Genomic DNA, 22,750 nt, shown 5'->3' with positions numbered 1-22,750 from the left:
TCGATCATGAACACAACATAACAATTTAAGGATTAGAAAACCAAATTGTACTGTACCTGGACTACTCACTGGTTCCTTCAGAGATCCAGCAACACAACTGAGGCTCATCATAGTAAACCTATGCCTCTCCTTTCCCATTATCTACACCTCCATTAGACTGATAAGAGTAGTGTCAGCAATATAACCCTTACTAATCTTCCTTTGTAAGGTTACATTTAATCACTAAACCAAGTTCATTGACTCTTATTAGATATACCATTGTGTCCTCGATAACAAACCCAGGAACTTTTTTAATCTGAAATTGACCAATAAAGCGTCCCTTAGTGGGTTCACCTGTTTAAATAGCGTGTGAATGGGTTAATGACCGTAAAGGCCATTAGTTAGTAAGTTAATGATTGTCGTTAGTATGCATTACTTCTTAAATCTTCTTTATTTTGTATGTATATTTATTATACATTTCTCAAGGTTAAATCCCCAAAGTACTCAATGGTCTAGAGAAAAGGAAAATGCCCCAAAAATGTGCAAATCTAGAAACATTTTGTATTCATCACATTCACCCTCTTTAAGATGTAAATATTATATCCAGAACGTTTCTACACATTAACATAGTTCCATTGCTTTTAACAGAACTGTGCAGCTTCCTTATTTCCCAGTTAATTATTAGTACACCAAGTATGATTAATAAAATATGTTGTTGACTTAAGGTAAAAAATGAAGAGTAATAAAGAGGATTTCCAGGAGGTTAATGGCCCCTAGGACAAGAAGTGGAGAGCCTGGGTTTGGAATTTGCTCCTTCTTTACAGCATGTTATTATTCACAGGTGATTGATATTTCCACAGGAAGGTGGAGGCTCTAGTCAAAGACACACTTTTCATAAAAAAAACTCAGTTTCAGGTTTTCTCTCACAGAAACCTAACTGTGTGTAAATATAGCTGTAGAAAACAGGGTCGAACAACTCTATTTCATGTCTACAAAAGGGAGCTGATCATTTCAAAGTCACAATTATAGGAGATAAACGTACATGGACATTATGTCACAATTAAAGGAGCTAACTAAAAACACAAGTAATTTCGTATATGTGATCTTGTAATCTTACAAAAGCAGTAGCTGGTATCAGTAGCAACACTTAAAACATTTGACTCTCGTCATTTGATTAATTAATAATATATATATTATTATTAAACATGTATATAACCAGGTATAAGTCCAACTGAGAATAGAAATGCTCTTTTTTGGAAAGGGCCCTGTCCAAGAAGTTAGAAGCAACAATATTTAAAAACGAGATACACATTTTAAAACATGTAAAAATAAATACTAAGTATTTCAGATAACATGCAATATACATAGAATAATACCATTAAATGTTTTGAAAACACACCAAAAACATGCATTATTAACTTCCAGTACACTTTATCAAACAACATGCACACTAAGGCAAGACATTAAAAATAACACAGTATCACCGACAGCGTCAGATATTCAGCACGGCCAATAGGAAACAGGTCTAGCTTGTTAAGCAAGTCAAATCTACAATTGAATGAGCCTCAAACCCTTCACCTTATATTTAAAAATGTCCAACTTGAATCAGCAGAGCAAATAACATAAAAGCCTGTTTGTTTATTTCAATAGAATTCTTAGCTTAGACAAACAGCAAAACTGCTTCAAACTGTAACGGCTGATTCCAGTTTGTCTGGTTTGTCTCTGAATGCACAAATGCTGTTTGTATAGCTGGAGATACCGGACAAAACGTTGTGCCGCACCTGACAAAGAGGGGGCATATCATGCCATTGATTCTGAATCAGACACTTCGTTTTTTGACAAAGAGCCTTAATAGACCAAACCCAAATGTTGCTTTTTCAAAAATACAGCAATGTTACTGTTGAATGCCGAAGTGAAAAAACATTTAAAGAATAGCACTTTTAGGACCATTCTCAGATCGTTCCCAACCCTTGTGCCCTCCTCGGGCATTTTTGTACATTTTTCCTGACTTTTTATTTTGATTTGGTGTTCATTTCAGCTGTGTTACAGCTTTTGGCATGGATTTTTGCAAGAAGTCTTCTTTTGAGTCAAATTTTTGAAATCCAATGTCGTTTACTCTTACATGTTTTGTATACTCTCGTGATGCATTTTGCACCCTCTGGACCCCTTCGTGGCAAAAATGTACACGCTCATAGAAACTGCTATTAAATCATCATACATCAATATTTTATTAAACTTTTTTTTCCATGAATCACTTGAACAACTTCTAACGTGCTCAAAACTACCAAACATCCAATAATTTTCAGGATTTTAACCCTTTAAATGCCTGTTTCATTATTTGAATTATTTAATTTCTCTTAAAAAAAAACACAAAAAATGAATTTCTTTCAATATAATAATTAGTAGAGGGATGGAACTTTGGTGGTTATTAGAGTCTTGGATGTGTCAAAGATTAGCAACAAAATTGATTTGACTGCATTATTAATTTTTACGTAGTGTCAGATACTACCTCTGGACACCTTCGTGGCAAAAATGTACACGCCCAAAACAACTGCTATTAAATCATCATACATCAATATCTTTTTCTACTTTTTTTTCATGAATCACATATACAACTTCTCACGTACTCCAAACTACCAAACATTCAATCATTGGCTGGATTTTAACCCATTAAATGCCTGTTTAATTATTTTAATTATTTCATTTCTCTCAAAAATGCCTCATTGACTTCCATTCAGACCACATTTGTTGATCTCACTGCCATTGCAGTATAAAACCATGCATTTTGTAATGTCAGCATTTCATTTAGAAGAAAAGTAGTGATATTTGATATTTCTACTCTATTCCAACAGATTACACAAGTTTCCGTGTAGGCCGATGCATTACATTCTTACATTTTTGCCAGTTATATTATGGAGCCGTGTGACTACCAGGGGGCCCCGAGAGTGGTGTGTGTGTGTGTGTGTATGTATGTATATGTATGTGTGTGTGTGCGTGTGTGTGTGTGTATATGTATGTGCGTGTGTGTGTGTTTGTGTGTGTGTGTGTGTGTGTGTGTGTGTGTCATTTCCAGCAGCAGACTAGCAGGTCCTGCAGCATGTGACCTGGTGCTCTCAGGTGATAGAACAACAATTTTTTAGGCCTGTGCACAACCAGCACACACCTCTCCTCCCTCTCCGTGTGTGTGTGTGTGAGAATCGTAAGCATGCACAGATCATTTCATGGGAAAAAAAGGCCATCTTTTGAGGGATGTGTTTGATGTGTCTTTGAAGAGCTGCTTGATTACTCAAAAACAAAAAACAACTGTTAGTGTGTTTATGCACCTGGCTGCCAAAGATAAAAATGCAGTTTGACCAAGGGCTTATTTCATTAGTGAGCAGAGAAGGAGAAAGACCTGGAGCAAAGAGAAGGAACTCAAATGAAGAAGCTTTTCAGTGCAGAAGAGACTTCAGAAATAATCTTGCAGCCTTCTTCTGCCAGCGAGCTGCAGGACTCATCTGAAGAAGACACAAGGTTCGAGCTGGGGTCTGACACTGAATGCTCTCTGGAGTCCAGCATTTCTTTGAGTTCCTCTGACCCTTCATCTGAAAGTGGAGAGGACACTAAGGGTCCGGCCCACCATCCACCACCACGGGGGGCTTTCTTCTCACAATCTGTGAGGACACCCTGGTTTTCCCCAGCTCCTGGGAGAACGACCTCCGTTCTTCTCTGTCCCCTCACTGTGGACCGGACCCTCAGTGTCCTCTCCACTTTCAGATGAAGGGTCAGAGGAACTCAAAGAAATGCTGGACTCCAGAGAGCATTCAGTGTCAGACCCCCCCTCGAACCTTGTGTCTTCTTCAGATGAGTCCTGCAGCTCGCTGGCAGAAGAAGGCTGCAAGATTATTTCTGAAGTCTCTTCTGCACTGAAAAGCTTCTTCATTTGAGTTCCTTCTCTTTGCTCCAGGTCTTTCTCCTTCTCTGCTCACTATTGAAATAAGCCCTTGGTCAAACTGCATGTTTATCTTTGGCAGCCAGGTGCATAAACACACTAACATTTGTTTTTTGTTTTTGAGTAATCAAGCAGCTCTTCAAAGACACATCAAACACATCCCTCAAAAGATGGCCTTTTGTTCCCATGAAATGATCTGTGCATGCTTACAGATTCTCACACACACACGGAGAGGGAGGAGAGGTGTGTGCTGGTTGTGCACAGGCCTAAAAAAATGTTGTTCTATCACCTGAGAGCACCAGGTCACATGCTGCAGGACCTGCTAGTCTGCTGCTGGAAATGACACACACACACACACACGCACATATACACACGCACACGCACACGCACACGCACACACATATACATATACATACACACACACACACACACACACACCACTCTCGGGGCCCCCTGGTAGTCACACGGCTCCATAATATAACTGGCAAAAATGTAAGAATTTAATGCATCGGCCTACAGTGGGAAAATGGTTTAATCTGTTGGAATAGAGTAGAAATATCAAATATCACTACTTTTCTTCTAAATGAAATGCTGACATTACAAAATGCATGGTTTTATACTGCAATGGCAATGAGATCAACAAATGTGGTCTGAATGGAAGTCAATGAGGCATTTTTGAGATAAATGAAATAATGAAAATAATGAAACAGGCGTTTAAAGGGTTAAAATCGAAACCGAAAATGGTAGTTTTGAGTACGTGAGAAGTTGTTTATGTGATTCATGAAAAAAAAGTAGAAAAAGATATTGATGTATGATGATTTAATAGAAGTTATTATGGGCGTGTACATTTTTGCCACGAAGGTGTCCAGAGGTAGTATCTGATACTACGTAAAAAATAATAATGCAGTCAAATCAATTTTGTTGCTAATCTTTGACACATCCCAGACTCTAATAACCACCAAAGTTCCATCCCTCTACTAATTATTATATTGAAAGAAATTCATTTTTTGTGTTTTTTTGTAATAAATAATGAAATAATTCAAATAATTAAACAGGCATTTAAAGGGTTAAAATCCAGAAAAGTATTGAATGTTTGCTAGTTCTGAGTATGTTATAAGTTGGTTATGTGATTCATGAAACAAAAAGTAGAAAGAAATATTGATATATGATGATTTAATAGAAGTTATTATGGGCGTGTACATTTTTGCCACGAAGGTGTCCAGAGGTAGTATCTGACACTACGTACAAAATAATAATGCAGTGAAATCAATTTTGTTGCTAATCTTTGACACATCCAAGACTCTAGTAACCACCAAAGTTCCATCCCTCTACTAATTATTATATTGAAAAATAATTATGTTTTGTGTTTTTTCGTAAGAAAAAATGAAATAATTAAAATAATTAAACAGGCATTTAAAGGGTTAAAATCCTGAAAATTATTGAATGTTTGCTAGTTTTGAGTACGTTATAAGTTGTTTAAGTGATTCATGAAAAAAAAAGTAGAAAGAAATGTTGATGTATGATGATTTAATAGCAGTTATTATGGGCGTGTACATTTTTGCCACGAAGGGGTCCAAAGGTAGTATCTGACACTACGTATAAAATAATAATGCAGTGAAATCAATTTTGTTGCTAATCTTTGACACATCCAAGACTCTAGTAACCACCAAAGTTCCATCCCTCTACTAATTATTATATTGAAAAATAATTATGTTTTGTGTTTTTTCGTAAGAAAAAATGAAATAATTCAAATAATTAAACAGGCATTTAAAGGGTTAAAATCCTGCCAATGATTGAATGTTTGGTAGTTTTGAATACGTTAGAAGTTGTATATGTGATTCATGAAAAAAAAAGTAGAAAAAGATATTGATGTATGATGATTTAATAGCAGTTATTATGGGCGTGTACATTTTTGCCACGAAGGTGTCCAGAGGTAGTATCTGATACTACGTAAAAAATAATAATGCAGTCAAATCAATTTTGTTGCTAATCTTTGACACATCCAAGACTCTAGTAACCACCAAAGTTCCATCCCTCTACTAATTATTATATTGAAAAAAATTCATTTTTTGTGTTTTTTGTCATAAATAATGAAATAATTCAAATAATTAAACAGGCATTTAAAGGGTTAAAATCCAGAAAATTATTGAATGTTTGGTAGTTTTGAGTACGTTATAAGTTGTTTAAGTGATTCATGAAAAAAAAAGTAGAAAGAAATGTTGATGTATGATGATTTAGTAGCAGTTATTATGGGCGTGTACATTTTTGCCACGAAGGGGTCGAAAGGTTGAAAATTCGAGGAGGGCACAAGGGTTAAAGACAACAAAAGTAAACATGTGGCTTGTTTTCTACAACATGGTGGAGGAGACTGCCTTTCTTTGCATTTGCTGTTTCAATGTACAATTGTGTTTGGCAGCTTGTTTGGTGCCAGCATTGAGCAATATAGGTGTTAAAATATACATTGCAGCAATAAAGGTACCAACAGGAGCTTGAGTCAATGTATTTCATCAACTTAAAGGTCCCATGTCATGGCCATTTCCACTGATCATAATTCCATTGTTGAGGTCTACTAGAATAGATTTATATTGTGAAATGTTCCAAACTCACATTGGTTTCTCATACAGCATCTCTGTAAACTACGTGTATTCACTGAATTTCACTCTCTGCCTTTAACGGCTCGTTGGAGCTCCAATAGCTCCAGCCCCCACCCTCCCTGTGAGCACAGTGTGCTCTGATTGGTCGGGACGTTGTGAATCGCGCTGAGCTCCGTGGAGGTGTGGTTTCCTTGTTTAGCATACACAGCGAAACACAGCCAAACTCATCCTGAGCACACACAAAGTCACAGCCGAAGTAAAAACAATAAGTGTGGCTTGATATTGAGTAAGAAAAAGGTTGATAAACGCTGTGAGAATGGGTCTGCAGAGAGAATTTCGCCGCGATCCCAACTGTCTGTTATCAGCCTGCAGCCAGGGAGGAGAAATCAGCAGAGCTGCCTGCACTGAGTGTGTGTGTGTGAGGAAGTCCGTGGATTGGTCAATTTGGACCAATCAGCGGGGGCTTAACGTAACGGCTCCGCGGACGTAACGTAACGGCTCCACGGATTGGTCCATTTGGTTCCGGGTACCGCATGACCGTATCACGTCATAGCTCTGGGCGTGGCTACTGGGTATCCAGACGTCACGATGCCCAGGAAGAACATGAGAAATCTCCAACGAGGCGTTTTGGGGAGGTCTTTTCTGTGTTAGAGTTTTACTCCCTACAGGGTGTACTTTGAGGGTTTTTGACTCTGCAGACCGTTTACATGCATACAAACCTTCATAACACACAAGGGGACGGGTAATAACCGGAAAAGCAAGACATGGGACCTTTAATTCAACTTTAGGTACAGCGCCTAATCATTGGATGTATGTATTCATTGATTTTGAATTGATTGAGGGAGATAAGAGTATCATACATTTTAACATGTATTCATATCGTATGTAGAATAATTGTACCCGGTAAGTCCCAATCCCTCCCTTCTCTGCTAGAGAACATTTAGTTTAGAAAAACAGTAAAATACAGTAAGATGGAAGACGGAGAGAGAAAATAAAAATGTGCAAGAAGTACAAGTCAGTTAAATCAGAAAAAAGGGGGAAAACAGCTTCAAAATAGTTCACTAGAAATGCAAATAATGTACTCTCATTCAACACTTAATATAACTTGCGCCATTTCAACGTTGAGTCTATTGGTATCCCAACGTGTGACACTGCAAGATTAATCAAAATCAAAATAGAAAAATAATATCACTACTCCAATTAAAGATTGAAACATATCCCTGATTCATCTAGTATGTAGGGCTGGTAATGTAGCAATGGCCACCACATTTTACATATTTGATGGCCAGCAGCACTCTTCAGGTTTTAATCAGGTTTAACCAAATACAACAGTTATAGGGTGTGGGTCTTTTATATTGATCTAAAGAGATGTTAATTAGAACTAGTTTCACCTGAAAGAACCACTCTGAAACTCTTGACACATGGTAACATTTATTTTCTTTTTAGAATGGGTATAATGGCATGGCCGGAATTTATTTGTCTTTTGTGAGAAGTAAAAATGAAAATCTGAGAGGTCCAATGAAGGAAATGGGCATTTGCCTTGTTAATGACATTTTATCGATTTAAATGTTTTGTCAGGGTTTTGGCAAGATGTTGGACCTGACAGGGAAAGGAGGGAGGCGGGGTATATATTTATATAACAATTAAGAATATTTTTAATTAAGAATATCTGAAAAACACACATTATAACAAAAAAAACAACAACAATGGGGCCGACAGGTTAAAAAAAGGCAGACAGGTTAAAACAAAACAAAGAAACCAGGAAAACTGAACAAGCACATACCCTATGCTATGGTACAGACCAGGGAGGACAGGGTCAGGTACACGGGGACTCAATATAACACGGGAACATAGACGACAAACCGACAGAGAAGGAAAGACAGGCATAAATACACACAGGACGAATCACAATGACAGGCCAAAGCTGGGGAGGGAATGCGAAAAGACAAAGTTAGCAGGTGAAAATAATCAGAGAATCAAACAGGCGGCAAAAACACAGAGACAGGAAGTAAGACAAGACAAGCAAAGAGAAAATACATTTAAAAACAAAACAGGAAACAAAATAACACCAGGATGACAGGTTTTCTACTTTAATAAATATAATTATGGACGGATAAATTAGGGTCTGTGAACCTTCGTTTTAATTGTCTTTCTTTCTTAAACCAGTAAATAGAAAAGCGACCAGGAGAGGGCTTTTGTTTTGAAAGGACTTCTGCTCAAAGGTATTTTGGAGTCCCTTCCCCTTCGGAAAAAGTATGCATTGAAGTCAATGGAGAGAGAAAGATTATCTTTCGATCCCGTTTGAATTGTGCCACGAATTACACATATGATGTTTGTCAATCTGAAATAATAATTTCCATGTCAAAAAAGTCACAGTTTGTCGTAAAACTGTTGAAATATAAAACTATGAAAAATACGCAACTAGAAAGACTACAAATCCCAGAATCCCGGTCCCGCATGCTGGCTCTTGGAACCGACTAACTCCCCTTTTGTGTATGTACAGCTCTCAACATGCCCAGACTTGTAGTGATTTTCACCTCTTGTAATACTTTTCGCCTCATTCTGAAAGAAAGAAGTGAAATGTGCCAACGTGACGGCCGTCTTGGTGTGTGGTGCGAGACGGGTGATGTAGGTCATTGAGCGGTTCACACAAAAAAAAAGTGTTACTTCACAGTTTTACGACACATTTTTATTTTTTTGACTTGTAAAATTATCTTTTAAATTGACAAACATCATATGTGTAATTCATGGCACAATTCAAACGGGATCGAAAGATAATCTTTCTCTCTCCATTGACTTCGCCTCTCTATTTAATAAAGCAAACATGATACGGATTTCGGACAAAAAAACAGCTTCCACATGTATTGTGTTACAAGAATAATAAAATACAAATGAAAACACAGGAGACACATTATTATTTTTATTTTTTTTAATGAGAATTACTACTTTAATGTAACTTTCTTGAACCATTAATGTTGAAATAAAATAAACACACATAAGTAAACATTGTATAGAACAGTACTGTTTTTAAATTCCTGTTATTGAAATTAGGAAGAAAATATAAATGTATTCTCTGTCCATCTATCTGACATTATCATGCAGTCTCCAGCAGATGGCATCCTTCAAACATAATTTACCTGAAAAGAGGGCGGGGACAGCTTGTGACACCTGCATTTTCCGGAAGTTGCTTTCAAATAAAAAGAAAAAGGAAATAAATGAGAAATGTTGAATGAATTTCCACCAGTTCAGTGTCTCTCCTGAAGATTCACGTCCTGCTGCTCTGCAATAAGACACGGATCCATTCACAAATGATATTCTACACGTAAGGTTTTGTTTGGCTTTCCCTCAATGAAAGTTCAACTAGGAAAACCTGAAACAAGAACCAGTTCTGTGAATCTCCTTCCACACGGGGAAACGTGTTAGTATCTGGCTGTTTTAGTTACAACAATGACTCCAGTAACAATTTGGCAAACTTTTGATTCAGCGTTTTCGGTGAGATTTTCAACCATGAATACCATGTTCCAGCAAATAAATCGTAAGTAGTTGCTGCTTTTCTATGTCTTTATGATGGGTACCCGAATATAATTGAGCTTTGCTGTCGGTCGTGCTAAAAATAACATTTTGATTAGTATTTTCACAGTTTTAATGGTATTTCTTTCAATCAAATGCTCCTCTGAATAATTAAGGAAAAGTTGGACCCCTAATCAGTATCAGTATCAGTTTTTTTTATTTACATCACGTATTTCCACTGGCTTTACTTGTCTTAATATGTATTTGTTTAGATTTCAATCATCAGCTTGATCGACAGAAATGACTGCAACAATTTTAATTATTGAAAAATCGTTTCATTTAATAAGTCACTGTTTCTCAAAGCAAATCTATTAGTTTTCTTCCTTTAGTCCATAAAGGTGAACTTAATGTTGTTTTTTTGAACTGAGAATAAGCCATTTTAAGATCACATTCTGCCCTGACAAAAATATATAATGGCTAAGAGTTTTTTTTACTTAATAATTTAAAGTGATAAACTATAAGTATCATTGGGATTGTAATTCATCAATTTAAAAGAGGGAGGTGCAGTCAGGAGCTCATCGCACAAACATGTGTGTTTCACAATAGGCATTCCTAAATGCAATGTAACCACCCAACAAGAGAGACAGGTTTCCCTACTGTATGTACTGTCGTGTACTACTTTTTTACTTCTTCTGCAGCCTAGTGATAATATTGTGAATTGTTATAATGCCATCAGCTTGAAGACAATAAGTAAATGTAGTGTTTGCTGATAATGGGGATGGATTGAAAAGTACTATGTAATAATCCTAATGAAAACCTCCAACTATTTTGTAAAATATGAGAGTAAAAGTTAGTTTAAAAGTGAAGTAGCTGTAACTTAAATTACAATCTCACTTTAAGGAGAATTCAGTAGCTACAGTAGCTGTTGGACATAACTGTTATCAGCTGATGGAGTTTGCCCATTTTTCATAGAATTTAAGATGTTTACATTTCCAATTCATCTGGCTGTGTTACATTTAGTCACAACAAGGCAAACTAATTTGCTGCAGTAGATTTTGTGTTTCAACCAAAAACTCCAGGAAAGCTAGTAAATGGACCTTGAAGGTAGATTGATTATTTTTTTAACTCTGTGGTCAAATATTCTACGGTACTGGAATTCAAACTGAGCTCAAAATAAATAGGCCTAAAAAACCACAAGGAGGACTATCCATCTATCACAACATAATATGGAAATATTGAATTTGCAGTCGTTATGTGAACATTTATTTCCTACACATGGAAACATTGCCATGTCATTAAGAGGAAATAGATGTTTTATTGGGAGCATAGCAATGCTCTCCTTTGATGACTCCTTGTGTGCCCTGTTTAACATATCTTTGTTTTGCGTCTCACTATAATTAACTGCCTGGCTGTGCACACACTTGCCTCCTCATGTGTAGCAAGTGTATTATACATATATGTCAATGTGGTAATCATTTCCTTTTTAACTCTGACCTTCTTGTTTTTAGAAAAACATTACCTTTATGCCCTTGGACTGGTGGTTCCCTGGTGCATCTATCGCTGGTACAAGGGTAGCAGGAGAGTGACCAAAAAAGAAGACAAATATGTCTACATCACTGGCTGTGACTCTGGGTTTGGTAATCTCCTCGCAAGACACCTCGACAAGCAGGGCTTCAACGTGATTGCCGCCTGTTACACTGAGAAGGGTGAGGAAGAGCTGAAGAAGATCACCTCCGACAGACTGGCGACTCTTCACTTGGATGTTGCCGACTCAAAGAGTGTGGAGAAAGCCGCAGCTCTCATCAAGACTCTGGTTGGACCGAAGGGTAAGTGGCTTTGAGTTGCTCATTCCCTTTCATCACAAGTTTCTAATATCCTTAAACGTTTATGGTAAATATAGTTAGGTTAGCTAGAGCAGCAACAGTGGAGAAGCAATGATCATTCCTTTTATTTTATTGCCCAAATCTCATTCATTGCCCCCCCAAACAATGTCTGGTGAGTCCATAGTCATGAATCGCACATTTTAAATTGGGTGGTGCTGATAATGTCTAGAGCCTGCAGACTGAAATCAGTTGAAAACAGATACTGACCCTCTGAAATTGTTAAAATCGACCGATCAGCCCCTCAATAATTGACCTAATATCTTGTCAGCTTAATCATTTAAAAATCTAATCATGTCATGATATAATGTCAATTAAAGGGTTATGTGCCAGTGTTTCAGAATAACCTGTGATCATGTTAGCTGGTGGGGATAGCCTGAATACTTTGGTGGTTGGTTGTTGTAATGACAAATATTTCTCACCTTTTCTGTTTCCCTTTTGTTTTATGCATGCCCAAATGTCCAGTGCATGTTAAAATGTTACCTACCAATTTATAGATTGCCATTGTTCTATGGCCTATAAGTAGGGTAATGCTATTCTAGTAGCACACTAAATATTTTAGCAGCTATTGGTAGGTCAATTATTATTGTTATTATTATTATTATTATTATTATTATTATTATTATTATTATTATTATTATTATAATTATTATTATCTGTTTCCCCCAGTGTTTTGCCAAGCTAAGCTTGTGGGTACTTTCTCTCTTGGCTTTCTGTCTTAATATTATCTTGTTGTGTTCTCCAGGCCTCTGGGCCGTCGTGAACAACGCTGGAATCGCTCTGCCCTCCGGCCCCACTGACTGGATGACTATATACGACTACAAGAACATGCTGGCTGTCAACCTGTGCGGGGTGATCGACGTCACACTGAGCGTCCTCCCTCTCATCAAGAAGACCAAAGGCAGAGTGGTGAACGTGGCCAGTGTGTTTGGGCGAGTGAGCGCCTTTGGGGGGCCTTACTGCGTGTCCAAGTTCGGAGTGGAGTCCTTCAACGACAGTCTGCGGTAAGAGAGATGTTACCTTTTAATGCTGCACACACATTGTTATTTTCACAAGTGTCTTTTTGACTTACAGCCAACATCCTTTGTGTTACAGTCTAAACATGGCACCGTTTGGCATTAAGGTAGCATGCATTGAGCCAGGCTTCTTCAAAACCAATGTGACTGATACAGTGGCGATGAAAAATAACCTGAGGCAGCTGTGGGACCGACTCCCTCAGGATGTGAAGGAGGACTATGGACCTGATTACTTGCAAGCATGTGAGTCACTCTACATTTTTAAATGTATAATAACCTTTTTTTAATTGTTATAGCTCAACACTTCCCTGATGAATTCACCAACATTGATGAGATGGTTTGTCAATCTGTCTAAATCTTCACTTTAACATAAGTCATCAACTTTTCTCTCCACTGTCTAATATTTGAAGACTTTAATTTAAGTATTTTTTGTAGTATAAGCAAAATCCTAATTAAATGGCTTATATTTGTGTGATGTACAGTATATTTACTTGGATAAAGAAAGCAGTGTAGTGAAAGTGGTAGTGAATGAATATAATGAGTGCCAAATTAAACATATTTTTCCAAGAAACTTCCATATTATCAGGACAGGAACTAATTACAAATGACTAGATCTGTAAATTAAAGTGTTTCCCTGCATCTCTTTCAGCTATTGACATGTTGGAACAAAGGTTTAACATGTTGACTGACGGGAACCTGATGAAGGTGGTGTACTGCATGGAGCACGCCATCTCTGCCGTTTACCCTCAGACTCGCTACTCCGCTGGGTGGGACGCCAAGTTCTTCTGGCTGCCTGCGGCCTACCTGCCAACCAGCATCGCTGATAGGCTTTTCCGTGGAAATGCCCCTCCGTTTAAACCAAAAGTATAAGTAGTTCCTGCCAAATCAGTTGTGTTAGAAAAACATGGGCTAATTTTAAAGATCTCTTGTCACTTTTATATTACTGCTATAAATGTTTGTACATGAAGGATTACACCATTGAAAATACATAAAAATGTTCTGTATCATCACCAATGTTTGGCTCTTCATTCTTTCTCTGACCCCTGAGACATTTACATGCCTGCTCTATTGATTATAAGATCTAATCTAAAGCCTTCACAGATAACGGATTTTGAACTCCGACAATAGCTTTTGTTTCTTAGGTTATATGATCGTAAACAAAGAGTCACAACTAAACCGACTTGTAAAGCTTTTGTTATTAACCGCTTTCTCTGTTTAAAAACCTTCACATATTTATTTCCCTCTAAATTCAGATAGCAATCTGTCACCTTTATGCAGAGTTGTTGTTTTCAGAGTTTATTAGAGGTAAAGAGGGAGTTATCAAATCCAGGGGTCATGTAATCTGGTGTCGCCTATTACACAACCGCATGTTGGTGAAACATTTAACTCTGCTGTTGTATCCACTATGGACCTTGACACTGACACTGTGCAGACGCACTGAAAACGAACAACCTTAGACAAATACGCTGAGAAAGGATTGTGACTTCAATTATTCTCTTCTGAAGAAGAACTGCAGCCATGGTATGTTTGCACTATTATTTTACACATCTTGAATGAGTGTAAATGTGCTTTGTTCTCATTAGAAGAACCCACACAGGATTTGGATACTAACCTAATTATCTTTCATTTATTGGAGTTAAAATGAAGTGACGTTTTTTAACAAAACTAGCATATGTGATTTTAATGCTTTCTGGTGGTTTGATTTGATTTGATTTGTCTACATTTTGAAAGAAATACCAGCACAGCAAGCACAGTAAGTGTTACACTCAAATAAAAGCTCTTAAGACGTATTCCGTTGTGCTTCCTTTGAGAGGAAATTGTATAAAAAGGTTTACTGAAAGATACAACAAATCTTGCTTACCTTGTGTTGGTTTATATGCAGATTGGTTTGATCTGATCTCCACTGCTAAATACAATGAAGGTTAATTTGTTTGTGGTAAACAAAGTATTATAACCAAATATGGTATATTATGATACATTTTCTTTCTTGGGTTAAAATAACAGATGCATTCTTGTAAAAGGAGGATTTCACCATGTGATTGTGGTGGAGCTTATTTAATTCCTGCCTAGCCTGTACTGAAGTTATGTATTTGAGTCATTTCAGACTGTGTGAATGTACTCATGAAGTAAATGTAGCAATACCACAGTGTAGAAATACTGATACATGTTAAAGTGTATACATTTAAAATCTTAGTAAAACTATTGAAAAGTACTTTGCATCAAAATAACCTTAAAGAAGCACAAATAGAAGTACTCCAAATCTTGGTGTGCAGGTGCTTTACTGTCATGGCCAGATAAAGCCGCTAGATGGCGCTGGAGCAGTAATGAGCTTTTAGGAATGTGTTTTGGAGCCTTCTTTGATCATGTTTAGAGGTTGGTTCAAATTCAAATAAGGGGTTGAGTTGCCCTTCAATGTCTATGTTTTTGTTTTGTTGATGGGGCATAGCTACAAGTTAATATCATACAGTGTATGTTTAATGTGTAGGTTATCACACATGGGTGCCTTTAGGGGCCTCTGGCAAAGAGATTTAGTGAATATTGACAGATAACTGTTATTTTTTTGTCCTTCACTTTGGTGCATTTCTCACATCAGAATTGAACTCCTGTCATATGTTTTGAACACATTGTAAATGATAAGGTGCAATTCTCTGCTGTTTCCTACATTATCAATTGCGTGTCATGTTTATCAAAATGTATTATTCTTTTTCTCTGTCTACAGCTTTCATACTATGCATATCTTATATAAATGTCCATGAGACTCTTCCTGTAAAGAGATCCTGGATTGCATTATTGTAGTCTGAATCATGACATTAACCAATAGGCTACTGGTAAATAATGCCGTTTGATCAACCAGTTCATTAAAAGAAATCACTTTTGCAAATGGTTATAGAGGCATTGGGTATTCCTTTTTAGCCTTCCATGTTTGTGAGTCATCTAAGATGTTTGAACTGAACAAATACATCTACAGTAACATTTCTCCACTCAGGTTTTGACAGACAATCTGATGACGTATTTAGTAGAGGTAAGTTGATGTCTCTTTGTTGGCACAATTTCCGTAATTATTCCCTTCTACTGTACATTTTACAGAGAAGTAGAAGGAAAAATAAGCATGATGCCATATTAATATTGATATCATAACACACTTATTTCTAAAGCACCTTATAGAAATATGGCTAAAAGTAGCCTACTTTAAAACTGAATAAAAACAGTAACATTATTAAGTAACAGTTAACAAATGAAGTTGTTGAACATGACAGCGACAATTTGAGATTATTTTAGTTTTTTTATACCTTGAACGTTTTTTTTTTGCTTCTCTTTGTTATCATTATTATTATAATTATAATTATAATTATTGTTTGTTTTGTTTCTGACATGTTCAATACATTGACTAATAAATATAAAAAATAAAACAAATTAAGTTAGAACGAAAGCTATTCACAAGATCTAACAAAAGGACATTTTAAAGGCATCAAAGTCAAATGTTTTGTGTGTTTTAGGTAATGCTGTCACACCTGGCGTTAACCTGTGCTTTACTCCTGGCCTCTGTCGCTGCGATCCGCCGGTTCATCAGAGAGTCCTACAGGGTGGGGGGCTTCGGGCAGAAGCATGTGTTCATCACAGGCTGTGACAGCGGCTTCGGGAACCTGCTGGCCCGGCAGCTCGATGGGAAAGGCCTCCACGTCCTGGCTGCGTGTCTCTCAGAGGAAGGGGCAGCTGACCTGGCAGCAGCGACCTCCTCCAGGCTAAAGACCCTGCTGCTGGACGTCACAGACAGTGAGAGCATCAGGAGGGGGGTGCAGTTTGTGAGCAGAGAGGTCGGAGAGCGAGGTGAGGCCGCGGCGGCAGGAGGTGCTCACAGATAGGGTGCCAGTCAGAGGGAGGCACTGGGAGAGATAAAGCCAACCTGGACCATCAACTCTTCATCCTCCTAGGCAGACCATACTTACCTCATAGTCTGCATTTTTTTACAAGACAGTAACAGAATCAAGCTTCTCCAAACATAAATCTTATTGATAAAATAAAACAAAGTTTATTGGAGTTTATCAAGACTACGTTTGATTGGGTAGGTTTGCGTAGTGGACATAACTCCTAACAATATGTAATGCTAATCTACACTGATTTATTGGCATTTTAATAACGATTAGATGCCAATCCATCATTTGCACTAGGGACATTTTATAAAAATAGGTATTACATTTCAGAATCTGATTTTATTAATCAAGTACATCTGTAGGATTTATGGGATTTTTTCAGTGCAGCAAAATAAAGAAACCCAAACAGAATGAGAGTAAAGTTTACCATCAGAATTAAAATGTGTAAAAGAAACAAATCGAAATGCATTAGCGCAGGGTTAATGTAAATAGATAAATACAAATAAAACCAATATACATAACTTATTATTTCTTAGGTGTTCACAGATTCCAGTGCAAAGTGTGTAATGTGAAAAGTGAAAGCACAAGGAGATCAATAACTTTTTTTCTTCAATCGAGACATTCACCAGTTTGCTGCCGCCCTATACGGCATATATATGAGACATGGATTATGCCAACTGCCAACTACAAACATATTTATATTTATGATCAGTGAATATAATCTCAAACATCAATCCTCTGGGTCTCTCCTCTTTCCCCTGCAGGTCTGTGGGGTCTGGTGAATAACGCTGGCCGGTCAATCCCCATCGGTCCGACAGAGTGGATGAAGTTGGAGGATTTCACAAAGGTTTTGGATGTGAATCTGATCGGAGTAATTGATGTGACGCTCCAGTTTCTGCCTCTGCTGAAGAAGGCCCAGGGCAGGGTGGTAAATGTGGCCAGTGTTTTGGGCAGACTGTCTCTGATTGGAGGAGGATACTGTCTGTCCAAATGGGGAGTGGAAGCTTTCTCCGACAGCCTCAGGTGAGACAGCAGCTTTCACATTGTTTAGGATAGCAACTACTGAATAGGGTTTATCAGAAACAAGAAAAACCTTCATGTTCAGCACACATTTCCAATGGGTCGTTTTTTTAGAGGGATTGCAACCAATGAACAGAACATCCCTTTGGTTTCACACACAATACATATTATAAGTACTGACATCAGTTAACACCCAAATAAAACAATATGAAAATGCTCAATAATAAAAGTAAAAGTCCAGCAATTATCAGAACATGGATCAAAGTAACAAAAGTAAAAGTACTTTAGAAACATAAACCCCTACAAGTGATTTATTATTATTGCATTTTTTAGGGTTAAACCAGTGGCTTTGTGTAATTATTATTAGATAAGTTTACCATTGGGGATCTAAACAGTTATTCAAATAAAGTACTTAAATAAGTTTAGAGGGGTAATTGTATAAATGGTGGATCCACTGCTTTAATATTGAGCAATGTGTTCTATTCAAAAAGCTTATATGTTTTTTTCAATGCAAGAAGAAAATATCTTATCTTTCTTCACCTGTTTTTAACTAGGTGCGAAAACTATTTGGATCAGACTTTTAAAAAAAGGGTCACCAGAATGTTTTTCCTCTTCTTTCCAGGAGGGGCATGCAGCAGTTTGGCATCAAAGTGAGCATTATCGAGCCTGGTTTCTTTAAGACAGCTATTACCAGTGTGGAGCTGATTGACACTGACCTGAGGAGGCTGTGGACCCGCCTCCCTCAGGAGATCAAGGACTCGTATGGAGAAACATACTTCGAAGACTGTGAGTGGAAGTACAGTCGATCACTATCACCAACAAATAGCTTCAAATAAAAAGTCCTGATGTCTCCTCTGCTGTTTTTCCTCGCCAGATGTGAAGGCTCAGGAATTCTCCATGGGCATCCTGTGCAGTCCAGATATCTCCAAGGTGACCAGGTGTATGGAGCACGCGCTGACGGCTCAGTTCCCACGCACACGCTACAGCGCAGGCTGGGATGCCAAGTTGTTTTGGATCCCTCTGTCCTACCTCCCTTCATTTGTGTCAGACTTTGTTGTCAATATGCTTCTTCCTTCACCTAAAGGGTAACAAAGAAAGAGGCAACTAAACTAAACAATATGACAGATTTTTCCCAAAGTGTTTAAAGAAATGATTTGTGACAATACATTTAAATAAAAAAAGTGTCAAGACTGTTACAAAATAGGAAATTTATTAATTTCATGTCTCAGCAGCAGCAATTTAAACCATATGTTGTGGATGATCACATATACAGATTTGTTTACATGTCCTTATTATGATACAAAATAAATCATTCTGTAAAGTTAAGAATTTCTTCACCGTGTTTACATAATGACCGTGTACATCTGCATCCTCAGGTCACGTGTTGCTAAACAATCAACTGCTTAAATGAATTTACATTGAAAACCGACAAGGGCACGTTTGAGTATTGCTCCAAGCTGATGTTGGCCATTGTTCCAAAATTATTAGTAAAGTGATCATGTTGATTCAAAGTCAGGGAACAAAGTAATTTTGATTAAGAGTACAGTATGCTTTGCACACGCTTTTTATACCTGTTTACACTGGAGCAAATATCTTTGTAAAATTAAAAAGCAATTACTAAATTCCAATTGTTTAGTTTCCAGCCCTGAAATGAGGTATATGAACATGTAAGATTTAGATACATCTTCAGTTTTGTTCAGTGGCAATTACTCAACACATTTCTCTAACAACCTTTGATCATTTACGTACTGTACATTCAGAATGCGGATCACTTTTACTCTGTTATTGTGTTTATGCTGAACTATTCATAGGATCTATTTCAAAGATATTTTCTGACAAAATCTTACTGTTCAAATTTACAAATATACAACTTATTTATAAACATTTCTATCAGCAGCTTCAGTGCAAAGATATACATTTTGTACATCAGAATAAAGAAAACATTAACACAAGAATTGGCATATGAAATGTCAAAAGGCATAGTCACAGAAGACTTATTTTCTTCATTCTTTAGAAATGTATTTCTCTTTCCTAAAACAATTTGAAGTTTTATACACAGGCTGCATAAAAAAATAAATTCTGTGCAAAGTGTGAGAGAGGGGTTATACGTCGCTGTCCTCTTTCACGAGGTTGGCTGTGTCTTTGAAACTGTCCTCGGTTGGAGAAAAGGTGCTCGGGCGTTCCCTCTTCAGAGGTTTGGCGGGGGGGGCAAACGGAGAGGGCTCGGGGGCCGCAGAGTCCCCGCTGCTTCCTACTGGCTTGTCATCCTTCATCTGTGGAACAACACAGAGGGTAAACAAGCCAAAAGAAAACACGTTCATACCTTAAATAGTGTCTTAATACTAACCTCTGAATATGAAGGGTTTTCAAACGTGGTGCTTGGCTTTAATTTTCGCTTGAATAAGCTCCACTTCGACTCCTGCAAACAAACACAAACAGTTAGGTGGCATCAAAAATACTTACATTGTTTTATGAACTGTTTTTTTATTTTATGATTCTTGTAAGAGTCTTAATAAATGGTTTATTGCTTAGTTGATCTATTTCTGTTTGTGTTCTTGTACATTTTCTTAGGTCTATCTTGGAAAAGAGAGAAATTTAAACCCATACTCCGGACATGGACTCACCTGAGCAGGATTGGTGTTGACAGAAGTTGTGTTCACAGTGACTGCACTCTGATCTCCGTGATATGCCGGGTTCACAAACTTGTTCTCTAACTGTTCACCACTCACATTAACTGTCACCTGTTGAGGAACACAATGTCAGTTTCATAATCCATGAGGATTGATCTGATTGGCTTAACCATCAACATTTTCGTTTGTTTTGAATGATTAATATAATCATCAGGAGGTACATCCAGAAATCTCTGTAGGTGCTGAAAAGCAATTTTTTATCACAAAAAACATAACAAAACATACTAGCATTTTTGCTCTTTATATCTTTTTTGTGCACTAATAGGATACATGCTGGTATTGATAAACCTAAAATCCAATGACCATCATTTTATAAAAGGTAAAAGGATAGCCCATTCCCTATCTCAAAGTTAAGGAGGTCAAAATACCAGAACTTGTCTTATTTAATCGGCTCACAATCCACAGACATAATCTTACATGTTACAACATTAAGCCTACTGCAGAGCATTTTGATGAAATCCCTTTTTGTAAGAAAGACTGTGGAAACACATTTCCTTTCACGGAGGAAAATAGGTGAAGGAAACCGCTTTCTATTACTTGTGATCCATGAAGTTTTTTATTTCTCAAATGTGGGAGAAAAAAAACATGAATTCATTCATAAATGATACCTGTGTGGCGTGGATGACTGCAGGATCACTGGGTGCTCCAGGAGATGTTGCGTATAACGGGTTCTCAAACGTGATTGGCTGCCTCCCAGCTTCCAGGGCGAAATTATCATCCTATAGGGGGAAAACATTTTGAGTTTATTTCTTGTTACACTCATAAAGACACGCCATCAATTCATTTTTTACTACTGATTACATAAGCGGTTTTAACAGTCAAGTAAAAATACCACATAGTACTTTGGATTTCGAGGAAAAAATGCTGATAGTTCACTTTGAGTGACTTAAGGAAAAATATGAACTGCTAAGCGTGCTTCCAGGGCTCACCATCTGCATGGCTGTGTCAATGAATGACACTCCAATGTGTGCCGGTCCCAGATCAACATTATCACCGGAGCGAAACGTCACCCCGTTCCCAGTGTCACCGGACTTCACCAAGCTGCTGAGGCTGGACAAAAACAAAACTCTGTGAACTTTGATCTGAATTCTGCCTGCATCAACTTCTGTAGTTTTCATTCATAAGCAGAAACAGAGAGTAAAAACAACAATGAGGTACCTGGGTAGTTTGGGCATGGAGGGGATGAACGATCCTGTTCGTTTGTAGTTGAGGAAAACACCGACAGCCAGAGCTCCAGTGATCAGGATGATGATGACTGCTAGGAGAACAGCCACAGCTACAAAACAGTTTAAAAATATTTAGTCTTAAGCATATTAAACCCTTTCAGGTTGTGCTGATCATAAACATTCCTAACATTTAGCTGAGTCGTCCTTACTGTTTATACATTAAATGACCTTTTTAGTTTGGTTAACAATTGTGATTTATTATTATTACATTTGACATTGATTTGTTGATCATGAAGCTTTTTACTGTTTTAGCTGTTTAAGGTGGAGCTGGTTTTAACTATGTTACAAACAGAGGGTTAGTGGATAGAGGATACGTTTATCATTAGGACCCAAACAGTTATTCAAATAAACGACTTAAAGAAGTTTAGAAAGGTATTTGTTCAATTCACTGTGGTCAAGTCACTGTCAGGTAGATAAACAAGAAGTGTGATCACGCTTAGCCTTGATCTGCTCCAGTAGAGCCAACAGTGTGAAGGACTCCCTCAGGTTTTGAATGGAAGAATTTGTTGAGTTGACATTTGAAGATAAATGGGAGAGAAGGTAGCCCAAACTCAATGTACCCCTGAGTCTTAAGCACTGATTCCTCAGAAACTGAAACTTTAAAAAAATTGATACAAATATAGTTAACTGATGAACAACCATACCTGTTCCTCCTGGAGCGCCCCTCGACTTCCCCATCTCACAATAGCTGCCCACATAACCGTACAGACATCTGCAGAAAGGCATGATCATTTGGTTACAAGAGGAAACAACATCTTGAAGTGTATTTAAAACAAATTGAATGCCATTAATATCTTGCATTACTGGATATGACTCAATGAGAATCGCTCCATCACCGGTGTGAATGTCTCCTACAGCTAAACTCACTTGCACTTGGGCAGACCGCCTTCATCAGTGTAGCAGGTTCCACCATTCATGCATCTACATGCAAGGGGCATTGCAACGAGTGGCTCAATGGCTGCAGGAGCAAAAGCCAGGCATACACAGAATCAACAACAAAACGAAATCACAGCACAGAATTCACAAAACCAC

General features: G+C 37.6%; 3 protein-coding genes across 3 annotated transcripts in view; 2 read left to right on the top strand and 1 right to left on the bottom strand.

Annotated features, from left to right (window-relative positions):
* The first annotated feature begins 9,715 nt into the window (after positions 1–9,715).
* dhrs9 (dehydrogenase/reductase (SDR family) member 9) lies at positions 9,716–13,920 on the top strand. The gene is made up of 5 exons (XM_034134714.1): positions 9,716–10,039; positions 11,523–11,840; positions 12,640–12,898; positions 12,990–13,153; positions 13,560–13,920. The coding sequence occupies exons 1-5, from the start codon at positions 9,952–9,954 to the stop codon at positions 13,778–13,780; spliced, it is 1,050 nt and encodes a 349-aa protein (XP_033990605.1). The 5' UTR covers positions 9,716–9,951; the 3' UTR covers positions 13,781–13,920.
* A 408-nt stretch (positions 13,921–14,328) lies between these two features.
* rdh1 (retinol dehydrogenase 1) lies at positions 14,329–19,626 on the top strand. Its single transcript, XM_034134707.1, has 6 exons — positions 14,329–14,431; positions 15,897–15,932; positions 16,408–16,738; positions 17,547–17,805; positions 18,425–18,588; positions 18,677–19,626. Exons 1-6 carry the CDS (start codon positions 14,429–14,431, stop codon positions 18,889–18,891), a joined length of 1,008 nt encoding a protein of 335 aa, XP_033990598.1. The 5' UTR covers positions 14,329–14,428; the 3' UTR covers positions 18,892–19,626.
* A 145-nt stretch (positions 19,627–19,771) lies between these two features.
* Positions 19,772–22,750, bottom strand: part of lrp2a (low density lipoprotein receptor-related protein 2a) — a 52,939-nt gene continuing 49,960 nt past the window's right edge. Inside the window, exons 71-78 of the mRNA XM_034134706.1 lie at positions 22,586–22,676; positions 22,363–22,430; positions 21,651–21,768; positions 21,422–21,542; positions 21,101–21,211; positions 20,427–20,543; positions 20,150–20,221; positions 19,772–20,075 (exon numbers count right to left, since the gene is read on the bottom strand). Coding sequence (XP_033990597.1) covers positions 19,905–20,075; positions 20,150–20,221; positions 20,427–20,543; positions 21,101–21,211; positions 21,422–21,542; positions 21,651–21,768; positions 22,363–22,430; positions 22,586–22,676 — 869 coding nt within the window. The 3' untranslated portion in view covers positions 19,772–19,904. The remainder of the gene's footprint in view (positions 20,076–20,149; positions 20,222–20,426; positions 20,544–21,100; positions 21,212–21,421; positions 21,543–21,650; positions 21,769–22,362; positions 22,431–22,585; positions 22,677–22,750) is intronic.

This window comes from Trematomus bernacchii, unplaced genomic scaffold (genome assembly GCF_902827165.1).
Source record: "Trematomus bernacchii unplaced genomic scaffold, fTreBer1.1, whole genome shotgun sequence".
NCBI classification, from domain to species: Eukaryota; Metazoa; Chordata; class Actinopteri; order Perciformes; family Nototheniidae; genus Trematomus; species Trematomus bernacchii.
The sequence above is the reverse complement of the archived record's forward strand: the minus strand, read 5'-3'. Positions and strand labels throughout refer to the sequence as shown.